A 21244-nucleotide genomic window follows, 5' to 3' on the forward strand; every position below is an offset into this window, starting at 1 on the left:
CAGCTCTAGCTCCTCATGTGGGGACATGAGACGGCCAATTCTCTCACACCAGGAGTGACTTGCAGTTTCTCAAGTCACTCCTGACACAACAACAACAAAAAAAGAGTTCATATATGTTTTTAGCCACATACTTATTATGTCTTTCTGTTTTTTTTAACTGTCTTGTTTTCCAGTTCAGGAGAAAGAAAGGAAATAAATGAGATGATGCTACATGGAGTGATTTTCATTTGTGAACTAAAGTGAGAGAGTGTGTGTAGGAAAGTGTGTCTGTGTAGGGTTCCAGGAAAGAGGGCATTTTTTTGGGGAACTATCTAAATTCAAGGACCAAGATCTAATTGCTAGTCAAATTGTTGTAACCCAAAAGGCCAAGAGATTCATGTCCATTGCACAGTATCCAATTAACACACAGGGATGGAGGGTAAAAACAAAGCTTTTATTCAGTTTCTGCAGAAATGGGTGCTTGACCATCATTCATAAAGCAAGCATACACATTTATCCATTTACAAGTCTTCTTGAAACTTTCGAACTAACCACACTTTATCTCTGCAATCGGCCCTGACATTAATAGATTAGTCATATTTTGCTTGTGAAATAGCATCTTCTCTCACTTCTAGAGTTAGACCTAATATCTAAAATAATCCTGACCAAGTAGCATCTAAATACCAGTATCTATTCTAACCTAGTTTCATACCTTCCATCATTTTACAGATGAAAACTAGGATATGTGTGGCAAACCAACATCAACCTGTGGTCACATGGGTAACAAATTATTAATAAGGAAGGATCTACAATCCAGAAAAGGCTGTGACAGTTTCCTTTTGCCTGAGCCCATTGGAAAAGGCATACATTGACTTCTTTCCACTTCAGCCCTGACTATGCGGAGCGCAAGCTAGTTTTACACTTCAAGTCTAATTTCCAGCAATTGAAATAAGCCAAGGATCAAGGAGTAGTAGTAGTAGATAGAACCTGGGACAATTTAAAAGCAACTGAAAAAGTGGGATGACATAGTATAATCAGGACTGTCTCTGCCAAATACATTGTTTCTGTGGGAATGAGCTCTTAAAGCCTTTAGAGCCGTCGCAAACTCTGTTCCTGCGAGAGAAAACCTTGCTAGCATGTCCCTGACGTCACGAGACTCCGCCTCTCACCCGCCCCTTTCTCTGCCCCTTTCTCCATGCGAGCGTGGTTTTTCCTTTGCTAGGGCAGCATTGCCCGCATTTTCTCTCAGTTGGCTGAATTCAACTGAGAGAAAATGCGGGCAATGCTGCCCTAGCAAAGGAAAAACCACGCTCGCAAAGAGAAAGGGGCGGAGAAAGGGGCGGGGAGAGAGGCGCAGGCTCATGACGTCAGGGACTTGCTAGCAAGGATTTCTCCAGCAGAAACCTAGTTTGCGACGGGCCTAAAACTCAATACTTAGTCAGTACTTTCACCAGAGGCAGCATTAAGACTTCTTGGTGCTTTTATGAAAGAGATGTCATATTACTTTGAAGTAGTGAGATATCAAACCCCTGAAATTCCATAAAAGGGAAAGATGAAGAAACTTAAAAGTGTGTTCTTTTTAATGTATAACTAAGTCTTTTATAAATTGCATGTACATTTCGAATATGATTCCCATAAGGAATTTCTCTTTCCACTGGTAGCCCTGATACCTAAATATTTGATTTACATTGATGTAATGCATTTCAGAGGTTATTTTTCTTGCTCTGTCATGTTTGTACAGCCAGATCTTGAATACAGCATAAAAAAATCAGGGGTTTTGGCTTCCTCTGTGGTTTGAATTCAAAGAATGTGGGGAAAATTATATTCTTTTGATGTTGAATAAAGAAATTACAGAGAAACAGTGCTGCTAAGAACAGGAAGTTTCACATTCAGTTTTGTTTATGTTTGCAGATAGGACTGAGTGATGGATGGAGAGACAAAGTTGAATCTTCTCACTACATGTGTATCAAATGTTTTACATCTCCGCTCCTTACAATTGTAGTTGCAATGGAGTGAGCACCATGGATAATCATGGCTTGTTCGAAATGAAGAAGATCCATTAAAACTATCCCCGAATTGTTTTATGTTCACTTATTAACTGAATGGGTTTTCTTCAGGTGACACTAGGAAGGAACTGGCAAAATCTTCTCTGTTTAGTTCTTGTCCAAGGAAGCCCTATGAAAAGACATTTGTGTGTGCCTTCAAGTTAATTGTTGACTTTTGGCAACCCTATGGATGTCATGGTATTTTTGCACAAATTCATGGGATTGTCGTAAGACATGCATATATATACACAAGCACACCCAAGGGTTTCATCAGTGGTGCACAGCATGTGGCCCTCCAGGTAAAGAAAGTACATCAAATCAGCAAACCAATTCTATTATGCAGGTGATAGGCTACAGCTGAAGCACCTGGCAGGATATTACAAGGATGAACAATACATGTGCAAACAAAAGAAGTGAAGAATCTTTAAAGAAATTCATGATTAAAAAAATAATAATCTACAAGTCACCCCCTGTGGTTTTCCTTATCCAGTCGAGATGAGCCTTTCTGAGAAGAGCATAAACACCAGGGAACTGTTCACTTCCACATGACTTCTTCCCTCCAAATGAGACCACAGCTTTTTGTACCCCGTTGCATATCAAAGGACCACCAGAGTCACCCTGGTTTAAAAAAAAGGAAGGCGGGGAATTCGCATTACTATTCACAGATATAGATAGAGCCACTGTTTACAAAGATCATATATTGCAACAATATCATTAGGATAATGCTGAAAAATGTAAAAACAACATTTATTTTTCTGAGTGCCCCCTTCTGTCCATTTACTAAGGATGGTTTCACACAAGTCTTAGAAAACAAGTTGTAAACCTTTCTTGGCTGAGAAGGAAGCCTGCCTTCCTAGCCCCTCGTCTGACTGCATAAACCCTTTTAAAATGTGCTTCAAACACTTTCAATTTATCATTCAGGCAGGGATGTGACTTCTCCCAATCTGTCTTTATAACCTTTTTGTTTACTTTTTAATAGAAGAACTGCACAATTTCCATAGTTCACAAGTTCAAAGTTGTGCATTCCTTGAACTCCCACATTTCCATGTTTTTGAAGGTCTGGTGTTACAAATCTTTATTTATTTAAATAAGCATTTTGAAATATTAAACATTTTTGGTTTTGTGTCTATTTGGCATTTGGAAGGTGCCCTTTAATTCCCCCCCCCCCCCCACTTTTGTAACAAGGCCAAAGCACACACGAGTGGGATGTTAAAACCACTACATCATACTGGTACTGGCACCCAAACTGACCATGGCTTTGTTTTGAAAAGTAGTCCTTTTAAAACATGTCAAAGCCACATGGAACATGCACAGGTTCCCTAAAAGCCTGCTAATGATCCACAAGACATTAAAAGTATAATTTCCATTTTGTACCAGAGCTTTAAAGCACCACATAGGAAATTATGCCACTGATGCTTTCTGCAGCACTAAGGACATTTTGGAAGAATGTTACATTTGGAAGAATGTTCAGTCTTTCAGTTTGCATAAAGACTGAACTATAATCTATTCTCCACATTGGTGGGTTTCACTTTTGCAGATTTGATTTGCAGATTTCATTAATATGTTCTGTCTAGTAGTCCCTAGTTCCTCTAATATGATTTCTTTCTGACAGAAGGTGACCATAGTGTTTCTGGCAGAAGGTGATCATAGTGCTGAATTGGAACTAGAGATTCTGAGAGAGAGCACTCCTTTAGGCATTTGTACTTCCTATGGTGTGATTCTATGTTCAATGCCCTAGAGATTCCAAGACAGGTTAAAAAAATAGTGTTTTTTTTTAAATTTTGTGGAGTCCTGCACCTCTTATCCCAGAGAATGTGGAAGAGTTGACTGTACAAAGCAAAACAGAAGTATTTTTTCAGGAGCAAAGGCTTTCACAAGATATTTCACATTTTTGCCCTACAATAGTGCTGAATTGCTAAATAAACATTCTTACCGCACAGGAATCCTTCCCTCCTTTCTTGTCACCAGCACACACCATATTCATTGTTATCACAGGGTTGGAATTATAGTGTTTGTTGTCATTGCAGAGCCTTCTTTCAATGACAGTGACATTCACTTCCCGTAGTGTATCAGATGGCTTTTTGTCTCCATTGCGAATAATTCCCCAGCCAGCTACAAGACACTGAGTACCAGTCTTGATGTCGGTGGCAAGTCTGGTGAGCTTGACTGTGGCTACTTGTTTTGTAATCTTGGCTGAACTGTTAAGCTTAATTTGAGTGAGATGGGAAAGAGAAAGACAATAACAATGACAAAAGAAGCCCAGATTCAATCTCCACTTAGCTATGACACCCATGAAGTCACCATGCTGACAAACCCTGAATCACAATATACCATTTTCCCCAATAATAATAATAATAATAATAATAATAATAATAATCTTTATTTATATACCGCTCCATCTCCCCGAGGGGACTCAGAGGAGTTCCCAAGTAACATCACAAAACATACAGAGTAAAAACAACATAACCATAATATTAACAAAATATAAGCATAAAAATTGTCTCCATAACACACATATATTAAAAGTAACCTGCCTGTTCAAGGCAATTAAAAATTTAAAAGGCTGGGCCAAGATTTGTGCAAGCCCAAAAAATTCTAGGGGGCCGGGGAATTAAGTGCAATGCTATGCCAGACAACAATAATATTAGGTACAAGTCTGTGGCTGTTCATTCCGTGGCTGATTAGAGGAAAGAATCTGGGTAACTTGTAGGAAGAATAAGGCCGTATTAGACATATATACCTGTAACAGCATTAGGTCATTATCTTTTGCTTCTTCATTGAAGCATGGGTAACGAAACCATTTAGTCACTGCAAAGTTCTGCTTTGAAGGCTCTGCTTTCTTCAGTGAATGAGCTCCAAGAATTACTTTGGTGTTTTTTCCACTACAAAAGTAAAGAGGACAAATCAGAAGACAAACTAAGTGCATTCTGAACAAGTGTATAATATGAATGTGTTGCTGGGATTCTTATTTATGCTCCTTTTAGTGCAGCATAAGTTACATCAATGCATGTAGCATTAGAAGAAAGAATGGCGGATGGCCATGAAAGAAGTAAGGCACAGGAGAAGAGGAAGTAGCTTACTAGAGGAAGTAGTTTGCTGGAAGCTGGGAGATCTCACCAAGGCTGTAGAACCCTGTTGGATTTGTGTTGGGCTTATAACTGCACAATAAGAATCGATGGCTTGAGAGGGTTATGTGTTTGCCATCTGTCATACTCTGGTTCTGAGACATAGTTCCTGTACCCTCTACTCCAGTGGATCCCAACACGTGGGCCGCAGCCCACTAGTAGGCCGCAAGACCTAAAATAAGGTCAGCGACTCTAGATTATTAAATATGGTTTTCTGTGGGGAAGGGAATGGTGACTATTGGATGGCATATGTTCTGTATCAGAAACTAGAACTGATGTGGTCCACCCAATGCAATTTTCTGAATGAGCACCCCAAATAATCAATCTGAATCTAAAGTTGACCAAAAACAGATTTGCAACCCTTTTGGTATTAATGTTGGAGACTGGACCCTGGTAAAAGTCGTTCCTGGTCAAGTGGTCCCTGGTCAAAGTATTCCCTGGTCAAGTGATCCATCGCCAAAGTGGTCCCTGGTCAAGTTGTCCCTGATTTAAAAAAGTTGGGAACCACTTCTCTACTCCATGGTTCAGGGCAGAGAGAAAGAACATCAGGATGAAAGCACTGCCTTTTCACATTTTTAGATTATGTGTTTTAAAAAATCTAAATGGTACACTTTGTGCAAATTTTCAAGGCGTTATACTTAATGACACCAACAGGGAATGCCCATTATAGCATCATCCTTGTAACCTGCTTCCTGCGACATCCCAAAAGGCTCTTTCTAGGGATTTATTGCATGATGCTACTATCCTGCACCTTTGATAAGTAGAAACCTTTTGTCATGGGGACCATCCCTCTAGCATGCTGAAAGTTGCATGCAACTGTGAAGCTTTGGCAGTGCAAGGACCCACTGCTGCAGTTAGAGGTTAATCCACTCTCTCCTTTTGCCACTTTTATTGGTTTTTTAAAAAAATCTGTTAAAAATACTTCACAATTCTACAGAAAGAAAATAAGTAAGTAAGTAAATAATTTAAATTCTTTATACAACTATGAAGGGAGAGTAGGAGAAGGGAACAATCCCTTGTTAATGGCATACCAGTGCAGAAGCACCTGGGATCTTCACACCACCAGATAGACTGCAGTACCATAGCCTAGGCTATTCATGGGTTTTGCTTGTCAATAGCAGGGTACAGCTTTGTTGTGGGGAGGATGGCAACTCAGCAACCGACATGTCGTATCTTCGGTTTCTATGCTAGTTTGCTACTTCAGTGCAATAAAATCCTAGATCTCAGGTTTGGTTCTGAAATCCCAGGACCATGGCATTTAGGCTCATAAAATGCATGGCATAGTCATGACCATGTATAATATGAGCCTAAAACATATTTTTGTCGAACAAGGAGCTTGCACCCAGAAGCTTATGCTAGCAAAAGCAATTTGCGACCTCACTGCATGATTTACAAACACAACAAGTGATGCTAATTAACTTAGTAAAAAGGAGACTAGGATAGATGTCGTAAAATTACAGTGTTAGTGCAGATATTTGTTAAACAATAAACACAGTAGAGCTTATTCTTCTAGCCAATGCATTTTTCTACTTTGTAGCGTGATTTGCAAACACAGCTGTTTATTAGAAAGTTGATTTCAACAATTAATACTGATTAACTTTGTAAAAACAGGATAATTTATGTAAACGTACACTTTGCAGTGGGCTGCTGTTAATACCCAGTTTGGTTTGATTAATGTTCCTCCACATTCTCCGACGTTGATTATGGCCATGTAAGGTCTTGAGTGTGGAATGGATTCTCTCCCTCCGATTATGTCTGCACACTGATCTAAGTGGAAAAAAGAGGCAAATGCATGTTACAATGAGCCATAAACAGACATTATGCTAGAGTTCATCAGTAACAAAACTGCTAAATCCTAGTAAGTACCACAAGGGCACCAAAGTTTGTTTGATCTTGGAAGCTAAATGAGATCAGTACTTGAATAAGAGACTCCCAATGAATACAAGGTGCTGTAAACTCTCTCTCTTCCTCTCTCTCTGTCTTTCTCTCTCACACACGCAATCACACAAATGCTGCTATAAAAGAAGTTTGACAATCATCAAATACAAAAAGTGTTCACATTCTCCAAGAAATACATCCCCCACACTACAAAAAAAGACAAAATACTTTAAAAAAAATCTACTTATATTGTTTGATACATTTAAGACTGTGAACAGAACATATGTGTATCCGTTAATCCGGGGGGTAATTCATACAATGCAGTTATAGTGCGATTATTCCATTTCAGCTGCCATGGTTCCTGCAGAATCCTTTTACTAGGAGATTAGGAAGGGCATTTATAATTCTCACCTAGAATGATCCAGGGTTTCACCATATTACAAACTCCTTGATTCCATAGAATGGTTAAGCGGAATAATAGTGCTATAACTGTGTAGTGTGAATGGCCCTCAAATGCTAAGTTCTGATGGGCAACTTGAGAGTACTTGTTCTTCCTTCCTACCAGTCTTCAGCCTTGTATTTTAACTCTGTGTATTGGGTTGTATGTGTTAATAATGTTTTATCGTTTGTTTTAACCATGTTTCACTCCTCTTTGAACCACAGGGATAGCAAAGGTAAAGGTTTCCCTTGACATTAAGTCTAAACGTGTCTGACTCTGGGGAGTGGTGCTCATCTCCATTTCTAAGCCAAAGAATCGACGTTGTCCATAGACACCTTCAAGGCCATGTGGTCAGCATGACTGCTTGTAGTGCTATTACCTTGCCGCAGAAGCGGTACCTATTAATCTACTCACATTTGCATGTTTTTGAACTGCTAGGTTGGCAGGAGCTGGGGCTAACAGCGGGAGCTCACCCTGCTCCCAGGATTCAAACCACCAACCTTTGGTCAGCAAGTTCAGCAGCTCAATGGTTTAACCTGCTGTACCACCAGGGATAGGCAGGCATTATTATTAAAACCAAAATGTAAGATAGCCATAAAACAACAATAATCTCCAGATGCTAGGCTAGTACTCAGACAAACGACTCTTCTCTTTAAAATAATCAAGACTTTGGAAAAATTGTCTTTTTGGATTACCAGAACCTGGGGGATATGTCCAGCTCTGAATAAGATATATAGCCACCCCAGCTTTGCTGTGTGCCAACTTTCCTTAGTTTTGCTGTTCCAGGCAACATGAATTTGTTATGCTATTGTTGCACTGTCATGTATGTCTAGTGGGCTGGACAGATCATGCCTCTTCCATAGAGGAGCTTTAGTGGAGGTACCAGCATTAGCTCACTTTCATGTCAAAACAATAAATGCCTTTAATGTCTGCATCAAAATCCTGTTATCCCAGCTATATGGACCAGTGTATGGACCAGTGTATAGTTGCTATACAGAAATCAGACAGCTAACATACAATGTCCTAACCAAACCTGCCAATTCCATTTTAAAAGGTTGTAAATGCTGAGTGTCATCCAGGGAAAGTTGAGTAAGCTGAGAAGTGAAGAACATTAAACACCATAAAATTGGGTACCAACTAAGTGCTTACATTTAATATAGATTTATTGATTTAATGATGCAAGAAAAATATATAACATGTTTATATATAAATAGAGAAATAAGAGGAATGCACACCATGTTTCATGCTCTCTAGAATGTGCTCTTTAGCCTATCTCTTGTTCTCCATCCTTCTTCTTCTCTTATCCATGTCTTTTCAAGTCCAGATTGAAAATCCAGATTTCATACTATTTTTTAGGTTTTAGATGGTATAGTTTTTAAGATCACGAGCCATGTTGGGACTCCGTTCTGAGACGAAAGTGGGATGTTGCTACTACTACTACTATTACTACTACTACTAAATGTATGTATTATATTAGAAACATGTGTAGGGAGAATCCTGGATGCATTCTGAGGAAAGGAATGTCAGTTTTTCTGATCATAAACAGTATGCAATGGGAGTGCCAGAACTCAGTGTAATTGCCACTTTCGCAAACACATGAAATGCGAGCTTTTTTAAACGAAATCCCCAGCAACTAAATAAATATTGCAATGTGGGCACTAGGATCAAAGTGATATAACTCAGCCAGTTGTAATTTAAGAAGTACTGCTTCATTATGTGAAGTGAAAAAAAAACCAAAAAAACACATGTGGTGATTGAAATCACATGCATGAAGTTTTGATTCACATCATGGATCTCATTGTAATTTTCCCTCATTTTGCAAATAACGAGAATCTGTATTTTTTGTAACAAACAGAACAAATGGCTACATTGGCTGTTTCTTTCCATAATATCACAGTGTATGCATGTTAAATATCTATAGCCAATACCTTGCAGGAAAAAAAACAAAGATAATTATGCAGCAGCACACTTACCTCTGGGACTTCTGAGGAGCAATATGGCCATAGAAAGCCAAATGTCAAAGAGGAGAGCCATTCTTGTTCCTTTGTGTTTTACCTCATGCATCAATTATATTTATATATGATATTCAAAGGAAGTGGCTTTGGTTTCTTTCTCATGCGTACATTCTTTCCGAAACCGAGAAATCTGCCAAAGTCCCAATATGACCACTGAAAGTCATATCTTGTTCATTTCTAGGCATGAAATGTTCATCATGCCATTTCCATTAAACACCCTTCTCAATGCAATATGAAGCGAAAGAGAAAGAGTTCTCAAGTCTTGCCTCATAGGGATGTGGTAATAAGGCCTTTCAGTGTTTAAAATAAGAATACCAAAACCACAAACAAATGTTCTAACAATGTAGGGAAGAAATATTGATCAAGATATTGCCAGAAGGGACATAGCTATCATGATGAAGCTGTTATAGGCACACCTTTTGGCACATTCCAGAAGCATTTCTGAAGTGCTGGAAATTGGGACAATATGTAGTGCTGCCTCCAGTCTTCTTCCAGTGAGGACCTTTGCAACTTGTCACAGGACCCTGCCCAGATCTGATGTACTGATGAATTCACAGTTTGGATGTTTTCCTGAATTCAGCCCTAAACCTGGATGCCGAGGCTTCTGTATCTGATCAGTTAAATCTAGTGTACCAGCTATGCTTGCTCCTTGAGACATCTGACTTGGGATATCTGACTGCGATCTCTGTAGTTAGTTGAAAACTCTTTTAATCTCCATTTATGTATGTTTTTAACTACATGCTTGTAACATTTTTTTGTTTTTGTAAACTGCCTTGCTTTCCAGTGTAGGAGAAAGTAAGTAAGTAAGTAAATAAATAAATACATGAAGTGATGGATGCAGGGGTGATTTTGTGAGTGTATGTGTACGAAAGTTAGAATGGCATCTTTCTTTTGGATACCACCTAAATTCAAGGACCAGCATCTAGTTGCTAGTCAAATTGTTGTAACCCAAAAGGACAGCGGATTCATACTCATTGCACTGTAGCCAATTAACACACAGGGATGGATGATGAAAACAAAGCTTTTATTCAGTTTCTGCAGAAATGGGTGCTGATCATTCATAAAGCAAGCATGCACATTTATCCATTGTCAAGTCATTTTAAAACCTACTAACCAACAGCATTTTTCTTTCTCTCTGCCACCTGCTCCAGCATTAGTAGATTGGTCACATTTTGTTGCCACAATTGCTTCTTCATTGGATTCTACATTTCTTCAGGTAGATATCACATCTAAATGACCTTGTGTGAGAATTGGCATCAAGCACATTCCAAGGAACTATGGCAGTATTCTCAGAACAAAACAATACCAGCATTTGATAAAGCATAGCTTCAAGCAATCGCAAAATCCATGGGGCTAAATCAGCCAACTATAAGGCACAGTAGGCTTAAATTGATTTTGCCTGTCATCACCACCTAAAATTAACTAATTGAATTAACTGTTGAATGATAAGCCAACATTAATCTCAACTTCATTGATATAAAGAAGTTACTGTAATTGGGATTAGCAATCGGATTTAGACCAAGGAGAACTCCCTGAAGTCTGCCTTGTAAATCTTTAAGGCTTTTAATGAAGCAAACAAATGGCAAGTTGGTCTTCCCCTATCCTAAAAACATGGAAAGGGAAAGGGGCTGTAACCATTCACTTTGTTCTTTAAGTCATCTCATTGTTGTTTTCCCTTTTCTCGGCTCAGCTGACATTTCTTTCTCATCAAGCCAAAGATGCCTTTTCTCTATAATACAGCAGTTGAAATGAACCCAGGCATCTAAACCTCATACGAGATTATGCGCTTTTCATGGCCTCTCCTTTAAAACACATTACACAGTCTGATTCTATTAAGCGGTTGATAGGCAACAGCTGAAGCACCTCATAGGATATTGCTAGGATGAACAACACAGGCATAAGAAGAAGAAACAAAGAAATTTAAAAGAAATGCATAGTTTCCCTCCCACAAAAAACCAATCTACAAGTAACCCCTTGTGATTTTCCTTATCCAGTCAAGCTGGTTCTTTCCAAGACGAGCATAAACACCAGGGTAGCGACTGTCTGCACATCCTTCTCCAAAAGAAACCACGCCTTTTTGTTCCCCGTTGCATATCAAAGGGCCACCAGAATCACCCTGATAAAAAAGGAAAGTGCAGAGTTTATTTTATTATTCACAGAAGTAGATTTGTATTTTTCTTTAAAAATATATATTATCAGAACAATATCATAAGGAGAATGTTGAGAAATGTAATCCTAGCGTTGGTACATTTTTCTAACAGTACCTTCTTCTGCCTCTTTGCTAAATGTTCATCAGAATTCTACAGTCGTGTTTTTCAATTTATTCAAAAGTGAACCTGAGTGAACACAAAGTGACTTGCGTATGAGTAGAAATTAGGCTTGTGTTGTTGGGTGCTTTATATATAAAATAGGTATATAAAATAGGTTGCAGACATATGTTAGAAATAAAGCCAGGACATTTTAAAAGGGATAGTCAGAAGATATATTTTTAAAAAAATCTAAAAAGGTTAATTTTGCTCTTTGTGATGTCTCACAGTTAAATATTTAAAGGAGATAATAGTATATTCCAAATGTATTGCTTGCTGAGTAATAATTACATCAGAGGTTAGTTATATTCAGCCTCTGAATATGTTGTTTTCAGCCTCTGATCAAGAACAAAGGAAGCCACTATATATAGAAGTTGAATCGACATTGCCATATAATGCAGTCCCAGAATGCAGACTGTCTTCATTGAACTGATTTATATGAGTCTGCACTGCTTTATAATCCAATTCAATGCAGTAAATCTCCATTCTGAAACTGCATTATATGGCAGAGTAGACCCAGCATGAGACAGACCAAGGGCCACTTAGGCCAGTAGTTTCTTCATTGACTGGATGCACCTCCTGAGTTTCCAATGAGAGTTGAAACTCTAAAGGGACAATTAATAGTAAAGGTCTGATACATTTTGATATCTGTGGTAGAACTCAAAATTTTATTCTATCAACTCTTTCCATAAAGGCACCAGATTATGTCTGATTGTGGAAGCTAAATTAAGTAAGTTCTGGTTAGTACTTAAATGGGAAACCACCAGTGAATACCAGGTGCTGTGGGCCATATTTTGGAGAAAAGGACTGGAAAAACCATCAAGCTCATGGGGCCACCAAAGTCAACAGGGGATTTGAGGATACGTACACATGTATGGATGCCTTGAGTCTAGATAATTTTCTTAAGAGCATTAAGATGTCTCTAGACTAGGGCTTGAAAGCAATGAATCATAGAATCATAGAGTTGGAAGAGACCTCATGGGCGATCCAGTTCAACCCCCTGCTAAGAAGCAGGAATATTGCATTCAAAGCAACCCCCCCCCCCCCCCACCGACATATGGCCATCCAGTCTCTAAACTATGGCTTGGAAGCAATGAATTATACCATCCATTGTTCCTTTTGAATAATGCAACAAATCCCCATAAATCTTCACAAGAAACAAGAACAGAGGTGGCTGGATGGTTGCTCATGACTGTTGTGTGCTTTCAGGTTGTTTCTAACTAATGGTGACCCCTCTCACGGAGTATTTTTTGGAAAGATTTGTTCAGAGGGGTCTGCCTTTGCCTCTTCTGAGGGACTGTGATTCGCCCAATGTTACCATGCGTGGGTTTCCATGGCTGAGCAGATATTTGAACCTTATTCTCTAGATGGATTCCACCATCTAGCATTAATCCCCAAATTGGACACTGATTGTTTTTGTAAAGTAGTCCTTCTTTTCAAACAAAACATCAAAGACACATGGGACATGTATGGATTTTCCATAGGTTCCCAAACCATGAATATTATAATGTCCATATGAAACTGTATCTTTATAGCACCATGTGGATTTTTCCATATGGTACTTCCAGGAGCACTAGAGGCATTTTTGTAAAATAATTATAGGGCTTGGATTTTAATTTACATAAAGATTGGATTTTTTGAGTGAATTTTATTGATATGTTCTCTCTAGAAATCTCTAAGGTCCTCTTGTGTGACTCCATGGTCAATTTCTGGCAGAGGTTGACAATAGAGGTGAACCCCAGGAACTAGAGGTTCTTAGAGAGAACACTTCATTAGGCATTTGTAGCTTCTCCAGCCTGATTCTGTGCTTGATGTCTGAGAGAAGTTGAATATAGAGTTGAGTTGCAGGACCCAGGGATTCCATGGCAGGAGTTCTCTCAGATTAAAAAATAGTGGGTCTTGTATTTCTGGATTTTTTTTTTTGCTTTTGTGGGAGTCTTGTGCCCCTAAGCCACGAAAATGTGGAGGTGTTGACTGTACGAAGCAAATCAGAAGTAATTTTTCAGACCCAAGGACTGAATCACAAGGGATTTAACATTTTTGCTCAGGAAGAGTAATTTTTAAAAAACATCGTGTTAGAAGTGAATTGAGTATAGACAGCAAGTTGCTTCTGGTGTGAGAGAATTGGCTGTCTGCAAGGACGTTACTCAGGGAATGCCTGGATGTGTTACCATTCTGTGGTAAATGCTAATCAAGGTGGTCAGTTGAAACATTCACACCTAGCTCCAGCAGACAAAAGTCCTTTGTCCCACCCTGGTGTTTCCACAGATATATAAACCCATTTTCCTACCTCCAACAGACCTCATTACCTCTGAGGATGCTTGCCATAGATGCAGGCGAAACGTCAGGAGAAAATGCCTCTAGAACATGGTCATATAGCCTGGAAAACCTACAACAACCCATTCTGTGGTAGGCTTCTCTCATGTCCATGCATGGGAAGCTGCGGCTGACAGATGTGAGCTCACTCCGTCTGGCGGATTCGAACCACTGACCTTCAGGTCTTCAGGTCAGTGGGTCAACAGTTCAGCCGGCACAAGGGTTTAACTCATTGCGCCACTGCAGCTCCTAGCAAGAGTAATGAACTTGTAAATAAAAATTCTTACCGAACATGAATCTTTCCTGCCTTTTTTGTCACCAGCACACACCATATTCTTTGTTATGAGATGGCGGGAGGAACCATAATGGTTGTGATCACTACAGATTCTTCTGTCAATGACGGTAACATTCACTTCTTGCAGTGTATCAGAATGAATCGGGAGTATCTTGTAAATTCTTCCCCAGCCAGCTACAAGACACCGAGTACCTGCTTTTATGTCAGCGGAAGTTTGAGTGAGCTTGATGATGGACACATATCTATTAATCTTGGCTGAACGCTTAAGCTTTGGTGGGTTAAAAGGGGAAGGGAGGAAGGGGTGGGGGAGAGAGAGAGAGAGAGAAGAGAGAGAGAACAACAATGCATGAGGAAAGAAACCAAGATTCAAAATCTCCACTTAGCTATGACACCTATGAAATGACTATGCCTAACGGTTGGGCTGACTGTCTGCTAGGGGCAACTTCCATCTCTTGCTTTGTGTTCCCCAGTCATAATCTGTTAAGGCTTCTGTCCATTCCTACCAGTTGCATGCTTTTGGACATTTCAGTGGACAGCAACTTTAAGATTTGCAACTTAACTGTTTGGGAGATAAAATTGATGTATGAGAGTGCAGAAAGCAGAGAAAGAGGAAGGAAGGTATGACGCCTGTTATCCTACTGTCCCCAGCTTTGCATCTAAAGCCTAACAAAGGGGACATAACAAAGTGGATCAATGATAGTAATACCAAGGTCACTCGTCCACCAAGATCTTGAAAAAGTTACTTTTTTGAAGGACAGCTTGAAGAATCCCCTTATAGCATGGATATGAGTAACCATTTCTTTTTGTTTTTTTTGTCCAATGTATTTCCCATGCTCTGATATTTCAGAAATGAAATCTGGGACATATGTAGCCAAGCAAGTATGGGTTACTAGGCCCATGTTGACGACCTCTGTATCACCTGCTGATATCATGCATGAATGAGTTCCAAAATATTTGCAAAATCTCAGGACAATGTCTCAAATCCAATAGATTGTCATTCTTAAAAAGCACCGAAATCAGTAAGAGTTTTGATGACTAAAGCATGTTGCACTTATCTTAATGAGGCAAAATTAAGACTATTTAACAGAAATTATGGAGGTTTTAGGGCTTTATCTATCTCCCCTCTTGAAGAAAATATGCATGTGTGCATGCATATACAACTCTCTCTCTCTCATACACTCCCTCTATCTTAAAGTGGCACTGGTAACTCAGTCTGGAGTAAAAATACAGCATTGGTTTCATTGGGGACCCCCTCCTGACACACATTCCTAAGGTAAAGGTAAAGGTTTTCCCCTGACATGAAGTCCGACTCTGGGGTGGGTGCTCATCTCCATTTCTAAGCCAAAGAGCTGGCGTTGTCCATAGATACCTCCAAGGTCATGTGGTTGGCATAACTGCATGGAGCGCTGTTACCTTCCCGCCACAGCGGTACCTATTGATCTACTCACATTTGCCTGTTTTCGAACTGCTAGGTTGGCAGAAGCTAGGGTTGACAACGGAAGCTCACGTCGCTTCCTGGATTTGAACCTGTGACCTTTCAGTCAACAAGCTCAGCAGCTCAGTGCTTTAACCCACTGCGCCACCGGGGGCACACATTCCTACTAAATAGTGAATGGAACACCAAAAAAGTGCTCTCAAACTGTTGAGACGATGGCACTGCTCAATAGTCCTATCAAGAAAGAGTGCAAAGCAGCAGCAAAATTAAGTACCAGTCTCCAGAATGGCAAAGGGGATTCTGGGAGCTGTAGTCCTAAATGTACCTTTTTCAACCACTTGGAAAAATAAAAAATACTTGGTTTTTTGTTAGCAGCTACACAATATACCTTCAACAGCATTAGATCATTATCCGATGTGTTGAAAACAAAGCCTGGGTGAGGAATCTGTTTGGCAACTGCAATGGTCTGTTTCGAATGCTCTGTCTTCTTCCGTGAATGAGCTCCAAGAATGACTTTGACGGTTTCATTGCTACAAAAATAAAGAGGACAAATTAGAATACATGCAAAGTGCATTCCTAGCAAGTAGAATACTAATGCATTGCCTGAAATCTTATTGGTGCTCATTTTGGTGCAGCATAATTACATCAGTGTAACTAGTATAAAAAGGAAGAATGATACCGCAGGAAGGTGGCCATGGAAGAAGTAAGGCATGGGAGAAGTGACCATCTAGAGCTTGGAGATCTTACCATCACTGTTGGGTTTATGTTGGGCTTATGACTGCACACTAAGGATTGATTGACTGATTGAGTGTGTTATAGGAATGCCAGCTGTCAGGCACTGGCCCTGAGATTCAGCACTTGGACCCTCTACTTCAGGGCTCAGGGCAACGAGGAAAAACTACACAGGATGAAAGCACATTTTAGAGATTCTTTTGCTAACTTAAAAACATACTTTGTGCAGTTGCTCAAGGTATTATACTTAATAATATCATCAATGTTCCTTTTAACATCATTCTTGTAACCAGGACCCGCTTCTTGTGACATCCCAAGAGCTTCTTCCTAGAAACTTTACTGCACGATGCTGCTCTCCTCCATCCTTTGTGTGAACAGGGTAGTAGCAATGTACTGACATGGGGACCTTTGCTATCATACTACTGCAAGCATCATGTCGCTGTAATGTTTCAGCAGTGCAAGGTGCATAACATAAATCTACTCTCACACTGTACAGATTTTCTCTGTTTAAATTGGTTAAAGATAATTCAAAATTGCAGAGTTTGTTTTCAAAAGGTACCGAATTCATCTGCACAAATTTTACAGGAATAAAAAAAGGTGCTGAGGATTGCTTTCAAATGCTACAAAATGAAAATTTTCAGACCTTGTACTGAAGTGATTTGACACATTTTGATGGTTTTGATTTGTGATGAGATGATCTCTGAGATAAAGATGGGAAAGGCTCCGGTCTAGATGGATTATCGGCGCTATATTCTTAAGTAGTAGCAAGTTACTATAACACTAATTCTTAAAGAATTAGGAGACATTGAAGACCCTAAAAATTACAGACCTATATTTCTGCTAAATAATATCTATAAGATTTGTGCTGAATGGCAAAGTATGTTATACTTATTTTGCACAAGTTGCCATCTGAATACAGATCTAGACACATTACATTATTTTTGAATGTATACTTTCTGATTATATATTTGATTGTTTGTGTCAAATAATTAATTAAAAATAATTTTTAAAACTTGTGCTGCAATTTTGGCCTTGATACATGAAAATCAAGCATGCTTCCTAAGTGAAAGAGTGTTATTATGTGGGGAAAGGATATATCAATGGTTCTTTTTCACGTAATGGATGTAGACTACCGAGAGAGTGTAACTGTAAAAGATAGGCAGCCAGCCTGTGCAGATATCCCACCAATATTTTGGTTATCCCACTGCTGCCACCAATTAATTACTGTGACATAAAAGTAAAGGACAGACAGGGCGGACGGTATACCAAGAGCTTGGATATCCCACCTCAGTCTACATTGTGAGGCGATGAGGCATTACGAGAGGAATGAGAAATCAAAACTCACAAACTCAGTGACTTGTAGGTTATACAAATAATGTAAAGACAGATTAGATAATATAGATTGTATGTAGTTAATGTTTTGTGATGTATAGAATGTTGAAGTAGTGAATTGTTTTCCAAAAAAGTATTTTCAATTTTGTATTTGTTTGTTTGTTTGTTGGTATATAGATTTTTTTATTAATTTGTCTAAATAAAAAAAATAATTAAAAACAAAAATCACCATGGAGCTTATTCTTCTAGCAAATGCACTTTTCTCCTTTGTAGCATGATTTGCAAACACAGCTGTTTATTGCAAAATGGATTTCAACAATTAATACCGATTAACTTTGTAAAAACAGGATAATTTATGTAAACTTACAATTCACAGTGGGCTGCTGTTAACACCCATTTTGATTTGATTAATGTTCCTCCACACATGTGTTCTCCTTGGACTATGGCCATGAAAGGTCTTGAGTGTGGAATGGATTCTCTCCCTCCGATTATGTCTGCACATTGATCTAAGGGAAGTAAGAAAAACCAATGTAAGTTACAAAGAGATACAAACAGACATTATGGCAGTAGTAAATCCTTCACCACCACTCTGGGTGGTGGTGCTCATCTCCATTTCTAAGCTGAAGAGCTGGCGTTGTCCGTAGACACCTCTGAGATCGTGTGGCCATCATGACTGCATGGAGCACCCATTACCTTCCCACAGAATCAGTATCGATTGATCTACTCATATCTGCATGTTTTCGAACTGCTAGGTTGGCAGAAGATGGGGCTCACCCCACTTCCTGGTTTCAAACCGCCAACCTTTTGGTCAGCAAGTTCAGCAGCTCAGTGGTTTAACTCACCGTGTCATTAATTTTAAAAAATTACTCCACAATACTGAAACAATTCAACATGGGCAGATCTGACAGATCTCATGTGTATTAAACCACTTTCTCTCGTTTCCAGACACATTGGGAGCTCAGAAGACAGATTCTCCCCATCTCCTGTCCACCCCCCACCCCCTGCTGCTGCCGTCTTTCTGTACACTTCTATACATTTCAGGGACAAAGTGCTGTGGATGACAATGAGAAGTCGTTTTATGTCAAGTGAAGGGCTCTGTGGCACTTTGTCCCTGAAATATCTTAGAATAGTGGTTCTCAACCTGTGGGTCCCCAGATGTTTTGGCCTTCAACTCCCAGAAATCCTAACAGCTGGTAAACTGGCTGGGGTTTCTGGGAGTTGTAGACCAAAATACCTGAATCTCTTGATTGGCAAATTGGGGAGGGGGATGTAAAAATCTCGCCCAGAATGCTCACCATACTACAAACCTCATGATTCTCTAGGACGGAATAATAGTGGAATAATACTGCTATAATTGCATAGTGCGAATTGTTCCTAGGCACTAAGTACTGATGGGCAACTTCAGGGCCCTTGTTCTTCCTTCTTATGGTTCCCTTAACCAAATGTGGATTGGATAGCTCTAGAATAGAAAACATCTTCAAAAGGAAGTACTTTGATTACCATTCAGACAAAAGACTCTTCCCTTTAAAATAATCATGACACTGCAAAAATTGCCTTTTTGTACTACCACCTCCAGAATCTTGGGGAATATGACCAGCTCTGGATAAAATATACAGCCACCTCAGCTTTGCTTTTTGAGAAGTGTCCTATTTTTGCTTTTCCATGCAAGGGAGGTTTCTTATGTCAACTTGTAAGTGTGTATTAAAACTCTGTTATCTAAGCCACATGGTGAAAATTTCAGTCGCTGCACAGTAATCACATTGTTAACATAACAATTTTCTAACCAAACCCCACGATTCCATGTTAAAGTAAAACATCTTGAGTGCCATCCAATGGAAGTTGAGCATGCCTGAGTCCCACAGAACTGAAGAACATAAGGACCATAAAATTAGGCACCAGCTAAGTGCTTACTTCTATATGAGATTTATTCATTTAACGGTGCAGGAAATAATTATAAAGTGCATAAATAGAGAAATAGGAGGAAAGCACAGTGTTTAATGCTTGCCAGCATGAGCTCTTTAGTCTCTCTCCTCTTCTCTCTCCTTGTTGTTGTATTATTAATGTCTTTTCAAACATAGATGTCATGATGGCAGGTTGTTGCTGTATTTCTAGTTTGTAACTTTTAATTTGTATCATTTTTAAGATTGTGCGCTGCTTTGGGTTTCAATGCTTGGGAGAAAAGAAGGGTAACAACAACAACAGCAACAACAGAAATTACAACAACGATAGATGGTATACATTAAATTAGAAACATGTGTTGCAGAATCTTGGATGCAATTTGAGGAAAAGAAAAGTAAAGTGAGAAAAAAGAACAAATTACGTGATAGTTGAAACCACATGCATGAAGTTTATATCATGGATCTCACTGTAGTCTCCCTTCTTTTGCAAATACTAAGAATCCGTATTTTTGCAACAAACAGAACACAAAGCTACATTGGCTGTTTCATTATAAATTTCATACTTTTGCATATTAAATACCTATAGTTGATACTTGCAGAGAGAAAAAACACAAGATTACTATTATTCAGCGCACTTACCTCTTGAAATTCTGAGAAGGAATATGGCCATAAAAAGCCAAATGTCAAAGAGGAGAGCCATTCTTGCTCCTATCCGTTTTACTCCCTGCATCAATGGTAGATATATATATGATATTCAAAGGAAGTGGGTTTGGCTATTCTCCTATGTGCATTGCGTCAGAAACCGAGAAATCTGCCATAGCTCCAGTATGAACACTGAAAGTCATCTCTTGTTAATTTCTAGGCCTGAAATGTTCATCATGCCATTTTCATTAAATACCCTTCTCAATGCAATATGAAGCAAAAGAGACAGAGTTCTCAGGTCAGACATCTTTTTACTCAGTTTGTGGTCTGGAATACAGAAGATGTTTCGTGTCATATATGTGCACCGAAGATTGGTGTGTAAAAGAATTGCTATCATGGCATACATGAATAAACCTAATTTTCTGCTGAATGAGAAGTATGCTTTGTGGGAATTAGAAAGATCGGCTGAGAAAGCCACTGAAAGAACCATCACTTGTGATAAAACAATAAATAGTAACAAGGTTTCTCAATTCAAGTTTGGAACAAGCAAACATTTCCCAAGTTAACATGCTGTCAGCAAAACAATTTCATTTGATTATTCATGGGTTTGATTGAAATTGTTCTCTCCAGGAATCCCTAGGTCTTTCAGTGTAAGCTCAAAGTCAACTTCCTTTAGTCATGCTGGAGGCACAGTGCCCAAATATCTCTAGCTGCTATTTCCAATCAGAAACTAGAAACGAGGAGATTCAAAATGCAAGAGTTTAATCTGCAGAAAACACTAAGGTGTAGTTGCCTGAAAAGCAGAGC

At 39.1% G+C, this 21244-nt stretch overlaps 2 protein-coding genes across 2 annotated transcripts; both read right to left on the bottom strand.

Annotated features, from left to right (window-relative positions):
* Window positions 1-2225: 2225 nt before the first annotated feature.
* Window positions 2226-9530, bottom strand: GZMA (granzyme A). Its single transcript, XM_060761488.2, has 5 exons — window positions 9440-9530; window positions 6781-6916; window positions 4765-4906; window positions 3958-4230; window positions 2226-2642 (listed from the first exon to the last, which is right to left on the bottom strand). The coding sequence occupies exons 1-5, from the start codon at window positions 9528-9530 to the stop codon at window positions 2481-2483; spliced, it is 804 nt and encodes a 267-aa protein (XP_060617471.2). The 3' UTR covers window positions 2226-2480.
* Window positions 9531-10511: 981 nt separating this feature from the next.
* LOC137096151 (granzyme A-like) lies at window positions 10512-20525 on the bottom strand. The gene is made up of 5 exons (XM_067464604.1): window positions 20435-20525; window positions 18265-18403; window positions 16222-16363; window positions 14391-14666; window positions 10512-11597 (listed from the first exon to the last, which is right to left on the bottom strand). Exons 1-5 carry the CDS (start codon window positions 20523-20525, stop codon window positions 11442-11444), a joined length of 804 nt encoding a protein of 267 aa, XP_067320705.1. The 3' UTR covers window positions 10512-11441.
* Between the last annotated feature and the right edge of the window lie 719 nt (window positions 20526-21244).

The sequence above is a fragment of the Anolis sagrei genome, chromosome 2 (assembly GCF_037176765.1).
Source record: "Anolis sagrei isolate rAnoSag1 chromosome 2, rAnoSag1.mat, whole genome shotgun sequence".
Taxonomy (NCBI): Eukaryota; Metazoa; Chordata; class Lepidosauria; order Squamata; family Dactyloidae; genus Anolis; species Anolis sagrei.

What these genes read in the sequence shown, in the direction of transcription:
- GZMA (XM_060761488.2), bottom strand. Translation starts at nt 9,530, where the DNA reads ATGCATGAGGTAAAACACAAAGGAACAAGAATGGCTCTCCTCTTTGAC. An exon ending in ACAGCAGCCCACTGCAAAGT is followed by an intron (nt 4,907 to 6,780) that starts GTACGTTTACAT and finishes TTACTTTTGTAG; the next exon opens with TGGAAAAAACACCAAAGTAA. An exon ending in GAGGGAAGGATTCCTGTGCG is followed by an intron (nt 2,643 to 3,957) that starts GTAAGAATGTTT and finishes TTTTTAAACCAG; the next exon opens with GGTGACTCTGGTGGTCCTTT.
- LOC137096151 (XM_067464604.1), bottom strand. Translation starts at nt 20,525, where the DNA reads ATGCAGGGAGTAAAACGGATAGGAGCAAGAATGGCTCTCCTCTTTGAC. An exon ending in CCTTCTCAGAATTTCAAGAG is followed by an intron (nt 18,404 to 20,434) that starts GTAAGTGCGCTG and finishes TACTTCCCTTAG; the next exon opens with ATCAATGTGCAGACATAATC. An exon ending in ACAGCAGCCCACTGTGAATT is followed by an intron (nt 16,364 to 18,264) that starts GTAAGTTTACAT and finishes TTATTTTTGTAG; the next exon opens with CAATGAAACCGTCAAAGTCA.